This window comes from Crinia signifera, chromosome 7 (assembly GCF_055691185.1).
Source record: "Crinia signifera chromosome 7, ASM5569118v1, whole genome shotgun sequence".
Taxonomy (NCBI): domain Eukaryota; kingdom Metazoa; phylum Chordata; class Amphibia; order Anura; family Myobatrachidae; genus Crinia; species Crinia signifera.
Genome location: NC_139223.1, coordinates 569,770 through 584,340, shown reverse-complemented (window position 1 = coordinate 584,340; position 14,571 = coordinate 569,770). Strand labels below are relative to the sequence as shown.

The 14,571-nt window shown below is 53.6% G+C and overlaps 1 protein-coding gene across 3 annotated transcripts in view; it reads right to left on the bottom strand.

The window, feature by feature from the left end:
• The window catches only part of STK36 (serine/threonine kinase 36), a 142,780-nt gene extending 129,842 nt beyond the window's left edge, over nt 1-12,938 (bottom strand). For all 3 annotated transcript variants that reach the window (XM_083152182.1, XM_083152181.1, XM_083152180.1), the window contains exons 1-2: nt 12,786-12,938; nt 7,028-7,112 (exon numbers count right to left, since the gene is read on the bottom strand). In XM_083152182.1, coding sequence (XP_083008308.1) covers nt 7,028-7,111 — 84 coding nt within the window. In that variant the 5' untranslated portion in view covers nt 7,112; nt 12,786-12,938. The remainder of the gene's footprint in view (nt 1-7,027; nt 7,113-12,785) is intronic.
• Between the last annotated feature and the right edge of the window lie 1,633 nt (nt 12,939-14,571).

Genomic DNA, 14,571 nt, shown 5'->3' with positions numbered 1-14,571 from the left:
ATAGAATACTACAAACTAACATCCTACCTTTGGATCCACCTTTGGTTAAGCAAGCTTTAAAAATCTGTCAGGAAGCCAATAGAATGATTAACACCCAGTCCCTTGATCCAATGCACCCAATTGATGACCCCGTGACTTTTAGAGAGTCAAGTATGACTCAGGTCAGAGAAGCCTGGAATAGATATTCTATAATAACTCTTGGTCGAATATACCTTCCCGGCCGTATTAAAACTTGCGCCGAACTAAAGGCTGAATTTGGACTGCCCAAATCATATCTTTATCGTTATTTACAGTTAAAAACAGCATTGGCGGCCAGATTTCAAGACGGCCCTCCGCTGTTAGGAGAATCCCCGATTAAGAAAATAATAGGAGTAGGAAGTCCTAAAAAATTGGTTAGTAGAATTTATAAATGTATTAATCGGGATAAAGGACTAGTAAGTATGGAGACATTGAGGAATAAGTGGGTCCAGGACATGGGGCCAATAGAGGAGGACGACTGGCGTTTTGCAGTTTCGAATATTGCTAGAGCCACCAGTGCACTGAGGGTGCAACAGGTGCAATACTTTATCTTACACAGAGTTTATATGTCCACAACTCGTATGGTAAAATTTAACGGACATATAACCACACTCTGCCCCAAATGTAAGCAGGAAGAGGGCGCTTGTTACCATCTTTTATGGCAGTGCCAGGTGCTGACTACATTTTGGACAGAGGTAATTCTAATTATAGTGGATTCAGGCATTGCCCGGTCCGTGCTGTCAGCCAGTGGCTGCCTGCTAAACATTCTGGACCTTGGCCAGCTTGAGCCTGGGGACCGACAATATGTCACCAATCTTTGTGCTTTAGCAAAAGTAATAATTGCCAGAAGTTGGATGGCGAAGAAAGGCCCTAAATTAGCCTGCTGGAAAGCGCTAGTAATCTACAAAGCTAAACATGAAAAATTCTTATATAAAAGCCACAATTCGATGCATAAATATTATAAAATTTGGCACCGTTGGTTAGACCTGTTTCCCACGAGTTAAATATATGCAAAACCAACACTATTACACAAAATAACAATAAAAATAAAAAAAGGGATTTAACACTAAGGCCCCCCTTACACTTGTTCAACTTATTGATCAACAATTTGAACCTGATTGACTCGAGATTTATCCTATGTGCAGGAGGATCACTCTCGTTCAATCTCTTGGTTTTACCCAATGGCACAGGATTGTGGATTGTGTCCTACACATCAGGCACATAAGATTTTGTCAGACAGGCACATCAGATTTTGTCAGATAAATTGACTCAATCCACCTGAATTGGGTCAAATCTCACAAAATCTCACAAGTGTAAGGGGCACAGAGCACCAGGGATTGGTAAACCCTAGAAATACCCATAACTGTTAACACAAAAAAAAAAAAAAAAAGTGTAACACCAACCGTGAAAAAGTTGCTTCACAGATGAAATATAATACTAAATGTAATCCCACACTAAGGATAACAATATGACAAGCACTTTCCCTACAATTAAAATAGTTCCTGAGAGAGGGAATATAGCACTAAATATAACTATGCACTATTAACGAAATTAGGACACACAGTCGCAAAATAAAACACAGAATTGCACAGTTAAGAAGGGGTGCAGACCCCAATGGGTTGGTGTTAAGAAGGGGTGCAGACCCCAATGGGTTGGACAGATAATAATCTAGGTAAGGAAATCGGCTAAATAAGGCGGAACTATTATAACCTAGTAGATCAGCCAAGGCAAAGGCATCCAGGTAGGAAAATTAACGAATCATAGTTAAATCTCGGGTCTCCACTAAGGAACTCTTCAATATTTGCTCCACCAAGCGGGGGAGGGGGGAGAAGTGGGGGTTGGGCGGGGCGGGGATTGTGTATATTTTTGTTGTAATAAGTTGAATTGCAAAAGTAAACTGTTATTACTAATTTTGTATGTATGGTCCCATAGTGGGCAATTTTATGCTAAATTGTGCAAAAATATATATTTAAAAAAAAAAAATTAGATAATTGCAGAAACAGATATATGACATACACAGGACACATACAAACATATAAATCCAATGATACTTCTGAATACATTAAATCTTTGATCATACAACAGATAATACATTTTTTGAACTAATCAAATCTTAAATTGTCAAGGACTGTCACTCAGACAGGGATCACATATATGATAAATGTGTGGCGAACCGCGAATATTCTATATTGAAATCTTTTTATAAAGATTGTACATAGACTAATAGTGTGTACAGAATTCTGTGAGAAAAAACTGTATTTTGTATCCTGTTCTCTCCAAAAGAATGGTATATAATTTCAGCTTATAATGATGACTATGGTGCCATCTAGTGGAGAAACACTAGATAAAAAAAGAATCAGGATTGTGGTAGTATATCCCTGCAGTGTGCTTGATACACGGTAACTGCTGCTGATTGTTATATCTGGGTTGGCTTAACCAGTCCTCACCATTGTGCGAGTCACCCCGTGTGACAGTAGCAGAAATGAACATTGAAACAGTGGGGGACTACTTTCTACGTTAGGGTGGGGACCCCCCTGATTGGCAAATAAGGCCCTTGCTCCTCCCCGGGCATTATATGGGGCAGTTACACATCTGTGTATGTATGTGTGATGTTACCGCACCATGGCGCCATCTCCTCCCCGGGCGGTATACGGGGCAGTTACACATCTGTGTGTGTATGTGTGATGTTACCGCACCATGGTGCCATCTCCTCACCGGGCGTTATACGGGGCAGTTACACATCTGTGTATGTATGTGTGATGTTACCGCACCATGGCGCCATCTCCTCCCAGGGCGTTATACGGTGCAGTTACACATCTGTGTATGTATGTGTGATGTTACCGCACCATGGTGCCATCTCCTCCCCGGGCGGTATACGGGGCAGTTACACATCTGTGTGTGTATGTGTGATGTTACCGCACCATGGGGCCATCTCCTCCCCGGGCGTTATACGGGGCAGTTACACATCTGTGTATGTATGTGTGATGTTACCGCACCATGGTGCCATCTCCTCCCCGGGCGTTATACGGTGCAGTTACACATCTGTGTATGTATGTGTGATGTTACCGCACCATGGCGCCATCTCCTCCCCGGGCGTTATACGGAGCAGTTACACATCCGTGTATGTATGTGTGATGTTACCGCACCATGGTGCCATCTCCTCCCCGGGCGTTATACGGGGCAGTTACACATCTGTGTATGTATGTGTGATGTTACCGCACCATGGCGCCATCTCCTCACCAGGCGTTATACGGGGCAGTTACACATCTGTGTATGTATGTGTGATGTTACCGCACCATGGCGCCATCTCCTCCCCGGGCGTTATACGGTGCAGTTACACATCTGTGTATGTATGTGTGATGTTACCGCACCATGGTGCCATCTCCTCCCCGGGCGTTATACGGGGCAGTTACACATCTGTGTGTGTATGTGTGATGTTACCGCACCATGGTGCCATCTCCTCCCCGGGCGTTATACGGAGCAGTTACACATCTGTGTGTGTATGTGTGATGTTACCGCACCATGGTGCCATCTCCTCCCCAGGCGTTATACGGGGCAGTTACACATCTGTGTATGTATGTGTGATGTTACCGCACCATGGTGCCATCTCCTCCCAGGGCGTTATACGGGGCAGTTACACATCTGTGTATGTATGTGTGATGTTACCGCACCATGGTGCCATCTCCTCCCCGGGCGTTATACGGGGCAGTTACACATCCGTGTGTGTATGTGTGATGTTACCGCACCATGGTGCCATCTCCTCCCCGGGCGTTATACGGAGCAGTTACACATCTGTGTATGTATGTGTGATGTTACCGCACCATGGTGCCATCTCCTCCCCGGGCGTTATACGGGGCAGTTACACATCTGTGTATGTATGTGTGATGTTACCGCACCATGGTGCCATCTCCTCCCCGGGCGTTATACGGGGCAGTTACACATCCGTGTATGTATGTGTGATGTTACCGCACCGTGGGGCCATCTCCTCCCCGGGCGTTATACGGGGCAGTTACACATCCGTGTATGTATGTGTGATGTTACCGCACCATGGTGCCATCTCCTCCCCGGGCGTTATACGGTGCAGTTACACATCTGTGTATGTATGTGTGATGTTACCGCACCATGGTGCCATCTCCTCCCCGGGCGTTATACGGGGCAGTTACACATCCGTGTATGTATGTGTGATGTTACCGCACCATGGTGCCATCTCCTCCCCGGGCGTTATACGGGGCAGTTACACATCTGTGTATGTATGTGTGATGTTACCGCACCATGGTGCCATCTCCTCCCCGGGCGTTATACGGGGCAGTTACACATCTGTGTATGTATGTGTGATGTTACCGCACCATGGCGCCATCTCCTCCCCGGGCGTTATACGGGGCAGTTACACATCTGTGTATGTATGTGTGATGTAACCGCACCATGGTGCCATCTCCTCCCCGGGCGTTATACGGGGCAGTTACACATTTGTGTATGTATGTGTGATGTAACCGCACCATGGTGCCATCTCCTCCCCGGGCGTTATACGGTGCAGTTACACATCTGTGTATGTATGTGTGATGTTACCGCACCATTGTGCCATCTCCTCCCCGGGCATTATACGGGGCAGTTACACATCTGTGTATGTATGTGTGATGTTACCGCACCATGGTGCCATCTCCTCACCAGGCGTTATACGGGGCAGTTACACATCCGTGTGTGTATGTGTGATGTTACCGCACCATGGCGCCATCTCCTCCCCAGGCGTTATACGGGGCAGTTACACATCCGTGTATGTATGTGTGATGTTACCGCACCATGGCGCCATCTCCTCCCCAGGCGTTATACGGGGCATTTACACATCTGTGTATGTATGTGTGATGTTACCGCACCATGGCGCCATCTCCTCCCCAGGCGTTATACGGAGCAGTTACACATCTGTGTATGTATGTGTGATGTTACCGCACCATGGCGCCATCTCCTCCCCGGGCGTTATACGGGGCATTTACACATCTGTGTATGTATGTGTGATGTTACCGCACCATGGCGCCATCTCCTCCCCGGGCGTTATACGGGGCAGTTACACATCTGTGTATGTATGTGTGATGTTACCGCACCATGGCGCCATCTCCTCCCCGGGCGTTATACGGGGCAGTTACACATCCGTGTATGTATGTGTGATGTTACCGCACCATGGCGCCATCTCCTCCCCGGGCGTTATACGGGGCAGTTACACATCTGTGTATGTATGTGTGATGTTACCGCACCATGGCGCCATCTCCTCCCCAGGCGTTATACGGGGCAGTTACACATCCGTGTATGTATGTGTGATGTTACCGCACCATGGCGCCATCTCCTCCCCAGGCGTTATACGGGGCATTTACACATCTGTGTATGTATGTGTGATGTAACCGCACCATGGCGCCATCTCCTCCCCGGGCGTTATACGGGGCAGTTACACATTTGTGTATGTATGTGTGATGTTACCGCACCATGGCGCCATCTCCTCACCAGGCGTTATACGGGGCAGTTACACATCTGTGTGTGTATGTGTGATGTTACCGCACCATGGCGCCATCTCCTCACCAGGCGGTATACGGGGCAGTTACACATCTGTGTATGTATGTGTGATGTTACCGCACCGTGGGGCCATCTCCTCCCCGGGCATTATACGGTGCAGTTACACATCTGTGTATGTATGTGTGATGTTACCGCACCATGGTGCCATCTCCTCCCCGGGAGCTATACGGGGCAGTTACACATCTGTGTATGTATGTGTGATGTTACCGCACCATGGCGCCATCTCCTCCCCGGGCGTTATACAGGGCAGTTACACATCTGTGTATGTATGTGTGATGTTACCGCACCATGGCGCCATCTCCTCCCCGGGCGTTATACGGGGCAGTTACACATCTGTGTATGTATGTGTGATGTTACCGCACCATGGCGCCATCTCCTCCCCGGGCGTTATACGGGGCAGTTACACATCTGTGTGTGTATGTGTGATGTTACCGCACCATGGCGCCATCTCCTCCCCGGGCGTTATACGGGGCAGTTACACATCTGTGTATGTATGTGTGATGTTACCGCACCATGGCGCCATCTCCTCCCCGGGCGTTATACGGGGCAGTTACACATCTGTGTGTGTATGTGTGATGTTACCGCACCATGGTGCCATCTCCTCCCCGGGCGTTATACGGGGCATTTACACATCTGTGTATGTATGTGTGATGTTACCGCACCATGGTGCCATCTCCTCCCCGGGCGTTATACGGTGCAGTTACACATCTGTGTATGTATGATGTTACCGCACCGTGGCGCCATCTCCTCCCCGGGAGTTATACGGGGCAGTTACACATCTGTGTATGTATGTGTGATGTTACCGCACCATGGCGCCATCTCCTCCCCGGGCGTTATACGGGGCAGTTACACATCTGTGTATGTATGTGTGACGTTACCGCACCATGGCGCCATCTCCTCCCCGGGCGTTATACGGGGCAGTTACACATCTGTGTATGTATGTGTGATGTTACCGCACCATGGCGCCATCTCCTCCCCGGGCGTTATACGGGGCAGTTACACATCTGTGTATGTATGTGTGATGTTACCGCACCGCGGGGCCATCTCCTCCCCGGGCGTTATACGGTGCAGTTACACATCTGTGTATGTATGTGTGATGTTACCGCACCATGGCGCCATCTCCTCCCCGGGAGTTATACGGGGCAGTTACACATCTGTGTATGTATGTGTGATGTTACCGCACCGTGGGGCCATCTCCTCCCCGGGCGTTATACGGTGCAGTTACACATCTGTGTATGTATGTGTGATGTTACCGCACCATGGTGCCATCTCCTCCCCGGGCGTTATACGGGGCAGTTACACATCTGTGTATGTATGTGTGATGTTACCGCACCATGGCGCCATCTCCTCCCCGGGCGTTATACGGGGCAGTTACACATCTGTGTATGTATGTGTGATGTTACCGCACCATGGTGCCATCTCCTCCCCGGGAGTTATACGGGGCAGTTACCTCTCCGCTGAGCTTTCGTCTTCCTTTATAGACTCTTCCAAAGGAACCTTCCCCAATCAGTTCTAGAACATGATATTTCTCCATCCTAGAGGGAGAATAGGAAAGTACAATATGAGTATTCGTTACTTATAGTGAGATTGTCCCAGGTAAAGTGGTCTATGTACTAAGCCTGGGAGAGAGATGTAGCTGACAGTGATCCAGTACTAGCCAATCAGATAATATATAGTGTCTCTGCCACCCTTCTATACAGAGCAATGCCACGGTGTAATAGTATATGGTGTCTCTGCCACCCTTCTATACAGAGCAATGCCACGGTGTAATAGTATATGGTATCTCTGCCACCCTGCTACAAAGAGCAATGCCAGGGTGTAATAGTATATGGTGTCTCTGCCACCCTTCTATACAGAGCAATGCCAGGGTGTAATAGTATATGGTGTCTCTGCCACCCTTCTATACAGAGCAATGCCACGGTGTAATAGTATATGGTGTCTCTGCCACCCTTCTATACAGAGCAATGCCACGGTGTAATAGTATATGGTGTCTCTGCCACCCTTCTATACAGAGCAATGCCACGGTGTAATAGTATATGGTATCTCTGCCACCCTGCTACAAAGAGCAATGCCAGGGTGTAATAGTATATGGTGTCTCTGCCACCCTTCTATACAGAGCAATGCCAGGGTGTAATAGTATATGGTGTCTCTGCCACCCTTCTATACAGAGCAATGCCACGGTGTAATAGTATATGGTGTCTCTGCCACCCTTCTATACAGAGCAATGCCACGGTGTAATAGTATATGGTGTCTCCGCCACCCTTCTATACAGAGCAATGCCACGGTGTAATAGTATATGGTGTCTCCGCCACCCTTCTATACAGAGCAATGCCACGGTGTAATAGTATATGGTATCTCTGCCACCCTGCTACAAAGAGCAATGCCAGGGTGTAATAGTATATGGTGTCTCTGCCACCCTTCTATACAGAGCAATGCCAGGGTGTAATAGTATATGGTGTCTCTGCCACCCTTCTATACAGAGCAATGCCACGGTGTAATAGTATATGGTGTCTCTGCCACCCTTCTATACAGAGCAATGCCACGGTGTAATAGTATATGGTATCTCTGCCACCCTGCTACAAAGAGCAATGCCAGGGTGTAATAGTATATGGTGTTTCTGCCACCCTTCTATACAGAGCAATGCCAGGGTGTAATAGTATATGGTGTCTCTGCCAGCCTTCTATACAGAGCAATGCCACGGTGTAATAGTATATGGTGTCTCTGCCACCCTTCTATACAGAGCAATGCCACGGTGTAATAGTATATGGTGTCTCTGCCACCCTTCTATACAGAGCAATGCCACGGTGTAATAGTATATGGTGTCTCTGCCAGCCTTCTATACAGAGCAATGCCACGGTGTAATAGTATATGGTGTCTCTGCCACCCTTCTATACAGAGCAATGCCACGGTGTAATAGTATATGGTGTCTCTGCCACCCTTCTATACAGAGCAATGCCACGGTGTAATAGTATATGGTGTCTCTGCCACCCTTCTATACAGAGCAATGCCACGGTGTAATAGTATATGGTGTCTCTGCCACCCTTCTATACAGAGCAATGCCACGGTGTAATAGTATATGGTGTCTCTGCCACCCTTCTATACAGAGCAATGCCACGGTGTAATAGTATATGGTGTCTCTGCCACCCTTCTATACAGAGCAATGCCACGGTGTAATAGTATATGGTGTCTCTGCCACCCTTCTATACAGAGCAATGCCACGGTGTAATAGTATATGGTGTCTCTGCCACCCTGCTATACAGAGCAATGCCACGGTGTAATAGTATATGGCTGGGGTAGCCAACCCTAGTCCTCGAGAGCTACCAACAGTGCATGTTTTGCAGGTCTCCTCACAGAATCACAAGTGAGCTAATTAGCTCCATCAGTGGATCTTTTAAAATGTGTCAGTGATTAATGAGTGCAGCTGTACAGCAGCTAGGTTGTCTGGAAAATGTGAACTGTTGGTAGCTCTCGAGGGCTAGGGTTGGCTACCACTGGTATATGGTATCTCTGCCACCCTTCTATACAGAGCAATGCCAGGGTGTAATAGTATATGGTGTCTCTGCCACCCTGCAATACAGAGCAATGCCAGGATACAGCAGAGGGAGGAGGGCAACACTCTGCAGTGTCTGCACACAGCAGAGGGAGGAGGGCAACACTCTGCACACAGCAGAGGGAGGAGGGCAACACTCTGCACACAGCAGAGGGAGGAGGGCAACACTCTGCACACAGCAGAGGGAGGAGGGCAACACTCTGCACACAGCAGAGGGAGGAGGGCAACACTCTGCACACAGCAGAGGGAGGAGGGCAACACTCTGCACACAGCAGAGGGAGGAGGGCAACACTCTGCACACAGCAGAGGGAAGAGGGCAACACTCTGCACACAGCAGAGGGAAGAGGGCAACACTCTGCACACAGCAGAGGGAAGAGGGCAACACTCTGCACACAGCAGAGGGAAGAGGGCAACACTCTGCACACAGCAGAGGGAAGAGGGCAACACTCTGCACACAGCAGAGGGAAGAGGGCAACACTCTGCACACAGCAGAGGGAAGAGGGCAACACTCTGCACACAGCAGAGGGAAGAGGGCAACACTCTGCACACAGCAGAGGGAAGAGGGCAACACTCTGCACACAGCAGAGGGAAGAGGGCAACACTCTGCACACAGCAGAGGGAAGAGGGCAACACTCTGCACACAGCAGAGGGAAGAGGGCAACACTCTGCACACAGCAGAGGGAGGAGGGCAACACTCTGCAGTGTCTGCACACAGCAGAGGGAGGAGGGCAACACTCTGCAGTGTCTGCACACAGCAGAGGGAGGAGGGCAACACTCTGCACACAGCAGAGGGAGGAGGGCAACACTCTGCAGTGTCTGCACACAGCAGAGGGAGGAGGGCAACACTCTGCACACAGCAGAGGGAGGAGGGCAACACTCTGCACACAGCAGAGGGAAGAGGGCAACACTCTGCACACAGCAGAGGGAAGAGGGCAACACTCTGCACACAGCAGAGGGAAGAGGGCAACACTCTGCACACAGCAGAGGGAAGAGGGCAACACTCTGCACACAGCAGAGGGAAGAGGGCAACACTCTGCACACAGCAGAGGGAAGAGGGCAACACTCTGCACACAGCAGAGGGAGGAGGGCAACACTCTGCACACAGCAGAGGGAGGAGGGCAACACTCTGCACACAGCAGAGGGAGGAGGGCAACACTCTGCAGTGTCTGCACACAGCAGAGGGAGGAGGGCAACACTCTGCAGTGTCTGCACACAGCAGAGGGAGGAGGGCAACACTCTGCACACAGCAGAGGGAGGAGGGCAACACTCTGCAGTGTCTGCACACAGCAGAGGGAGGAGGGCAACACTCTGCACACAGCAGAGGGAGGAGGGCAACACTCTGCACACAGCAGAGGGAGGAGGGCAACACTCTGCACACAGCAGAGGGAGGAGGGCAACACTCTGCACACAGCAGAGGGAGGAGGGCAACACTCTGCACACAGCAGAGGGAAGAGGGCAACACTCTGCACACAGCAGAGGGAAGAGGGCAACACTCTGCACACAGCAGAGGGAAGAGGGCAACACTCTGCACACAGCAGAGGGAAGAGGGCAACACTCTGCACACAGCAGAGGGAAGAGGGCAACACTCTGCACACAGCAGAGGGAAGAGGGCAACACTCTGCACACAGCAGAGGGAAGAGGGCAACACTCTGCACACAGCAGAGGGAGGAGGGCAACACTCTGCACACAGCAGAGGGAGGAGGGCAACACTCTGCACACAGCAGAGGGAGGAGGGCAACACTCTGCACACAGCAGAGGGAGGGGGCAACACTCTGCACACAGCAGAGGGAGGGGGGCAACACTCTGCACACAGCAGAGGGAGGGGGCAACACTCTGCACACAGCAGAGGGAAGAGGGCAACACTCTGCACACAGCAGAGGGAGGAGGGCAACACTCTGCACACAGCAGAGGGAGGAGGGCAACACTCTGCACACAGCAGAGGGAAGAGGGCAACACTCTGCACACAGCAGAGGGAGGAGGGCAACACTCTGCACACAGCAGAGGGAGGGGGCAACACTCTGCACACAGCAGAGGGAGGAGGGCAACACTCTGCACACAGCAGAGGGAGGGGGCAACACTCTGCACACAGCAGAGGGAAGAGGGCAACACTCTGCACACAGCAGAGGGAGGAGGGCAACACTCTGCACACAGCAGAGGGAGGAGGGCAACACTCTGCACACAGCAGAGGGAAGAGGGCAACACTCTGCACACAGCAGAGGGAAGAGGGCAACACTCTGCACACAGCAGAGGGAAGAGGGCAACACTCTGCACACAGCAGAGGGAGGAGGGCAACACTCTGCACACAGCAGAGGGAGGAGGGCAACACTCTGCACACAGCAGAGGGAGGAGGGCAACACTCTGCACACAGCAGAGGGAGGAGGGCAACACTCTGCACACAGCAGAGGGAGGGGGGCAACACTCTGCACACAGCAGAGGGAGGGGGGCAACACTCTGCACACAGCAGAGGGAGGGGGGTAACACTCTGCACACAGCAGAGGGAGGGGGGTAACACTCTGCACACAGCAGAGGGAGGGGGGTAACACTCTGCACACAGCAGAGGGAGGGGGGTAACACTCTGCACACAGAGGGAGGAGGGCAACACTCTGCACACAGCAGAGGGAGGGGGGTAACACTCTGCACACAGCAGAGGGAGGGGGGTAACACTCTGCACACAGCAGAGGGAGGGGGGTAACACTCTGCACACAGCAGAGGGAGGGGGGTAACACTCTGCACACAGCAGAGGGAGGGGGGCAACACTCTGCACACAGCAGAGGGAGGGGGGCAACACTCTGCACACAGCAGAGGGAGGAGGGCAACACTCTGCACACAGCAGAGGGAGGGGGGCAACACTCTGCACACAGCAGAGGGAGGGGGGCAACACTCTGCACACAGCAGAGGGAGGGGGGTAACACTCTGCACACAGCAGAGGGAGGGGGGTAACACTCTGCACACAGAGGGAGGAGGGCAACACTCTGCACACAGCAGAGGGAGGGGGGTAACACTCTGCACACAGCAGAGGGAGGGGGGTAACACTCTGCACACAGCAGAGGGAGGGGGGTAACACTCTGCACACAGCAGAGGGAGGGGGGCAACACTCTGCACACAGCAGAGGGAGGGGGGCAACACTCTGCACACAGCAGAGGGAGGGGGGCAACACTTTGTACACAGAGGGAGGAAGGGCAACACTTTGTATACATGGGGGGGCAGACTCTGTATACAGCGAAAGGGGGCAATACTCTGTATACAGCGGAAGGGGGCAATACTCTGTATACAGCGGAAGGGGGCAATACTCTGTATACAGCGGAAGGGGGCAATACTCTGTATACAGCGGAAGGGGGCAATACTCTGTATACAGCGGAAGGGGGCAATACTCTGTATACAGCAGAAGGGGGTAATACTCTGTATACATGGGGGGGCAGACTCTGTATACAGCGAAAGGGGGCAATACTCTGTATACAGCGGAAGGGGGCAATACTCTGTATACAGCGGAAGGGGGCAATACTCTGTATACAGCGGAAGGGGGCAATACTCTGTATACAGCGGAAGGGGGCAATACTCTGTATACAGAGGAAGGGGGCAATACTCTGTATACAGCGGAAGGGGGCAATACTCTGTATACAGCAGCATTACACCCGACGTGCTTGGCTAGTATACTCACTCCCGCTCTATGCCGGCACCAGCTATGCTCCTGTTGCTTGGTAACGGGGTTACGGAAGTGATGTCATATCTGCGCTGCCGGCTACTTCCGGTCCGGGACCTTGATGCCGGAAGAGGAGAAAGCCGGGGAGTCACTCACCCCTCTCTCTATCCCCAATATATATACAGCGCCGTACCCGGGAGCGGGAATACGGGGGCCACTGCCTGCCCGATTAATGGGGTGTAAAGGGCTGTGGCTGCTAGTATCCGACCCAGAGCTTGCGTCCATCCCTGCTCCACACAACTTCAGTGGTGGTGCAGGGTGGGAGAGAGGACGGAGGGTGGCGGGGGATGCAGGGTGGGAGAGAGGACGGAGGGTGGCGGGGGATGCAGGGTGGGAGAGGGGACGGAGGGTGGCGGGGGATGCAGGGTGGGAGAGGGGACGGAGGGTGGCGGGGGATGCAGGGTGGGAGAGGGGACGGAGGGTGGCGGGGGATGCAGGGTGGGAGAGAGGACGGAGGGTGGCGGGGGATGCAGGGTGGGAGAGAGGACGGAGGGTGGCGGGGGATGCAGGGTGGGAGAGGGGACGGAGGGTGGCGGGGGATGCAGGGTGGGAGAGGGGACGGAGGGTGGCGGGGGATGCAGGGTGGGAGAGGGGACGGAGGGTGGCGGGGGATGCAGGGTGGGAGAGAGGACGGAGGGTGGCGGGGGATGCAGGGTGGGAGAGGGGACGGAGGGTGGCGGGGGATGCAGGGTGGGAGAGGGGACGGAGGGTGGCGGGGGATGCAGGGTGGGAGAGGGGACGGAGGGTGGCGGGGGATGCAGGGTGGGAGAGGGGACGGAGGGTGGCGGGGGATGCAGGGTGGGAGAGGGGACGGAGGGTGGCGGGGGATGCAGGGTGGGAGAGGGGACGGAGGGTGGCGGGGGATGCAGGGTGGGAGAGGGGACGGAGGGTGGCGGGGGATGCAGGGTGCGAGAGGGGACGGAGGGTGGCGGGGGATGCAGGGTGGGAGAGGGGACGGAGGGTGGCGGGGGATGCAGGGTGGGAGAGGGGACGGAGGGTGGCGGGGGATGCAGGGTGGGAGAGGGGACGGAGGGTGGCGGGGGATGCAGGGTGGGAGAGGGGACGGAGGGTGGCGGGGGATGCAGGGTGGGAGAGGGGACGGAGGGTGGCGGGGGATGCAGGGTGGGAGAGGGGACGGAGGGTGGCGGGGGATGCAGGGTGGGAGAGAGGACGGAGGGTGGCGGGGGATGCAGGGTGGGAGAGGGGACGGAGGGTGGCGGGGGATGCAGGGTGGGAGAGGGGACGGAGGGTGGCGGGGGATGCAGGGTGGGAGAGGGGACGGAGGGTGGCGGGGGATGCAGGGTGGGAGAGAGGACGGAGGGTGGCGGGGGATGCAGGGTGGGAGAGGGGACGGAGGGTGGCGGGGGATGCAGGGTGGGAGAGAGGACGGAGGGTGGCGGGGGATGCAGGGTGGGAGAGGGGACGGAGGGTGGCGGGGGATGCAGGGTGGGAGAGGGGACGGAGGGTGGCGGGGGATGCAGGGTGGGAGAGGGGACGGAGGGTGGCGGGGGATGCAGGGTGGGAGAGGGGACGGAGGGTGGCGGGGGATGCAGGGTGGGAGAGGGGACGGAGGGTGGCGGGGGATGCAGGGTGCGAGAGGGGACGGAGGGTGGCGGGGGATGCAGGGTGGGAGAGGGGACGGAGGGTGGCGGGGGATGCAGGGTGGGAGAGGGGACGGAGGGTGGCGGGGGATGCAGGGTGGGAGAGGGGACGGAGTGTGGCGGGGGATGCAGGGTGGGAGAGG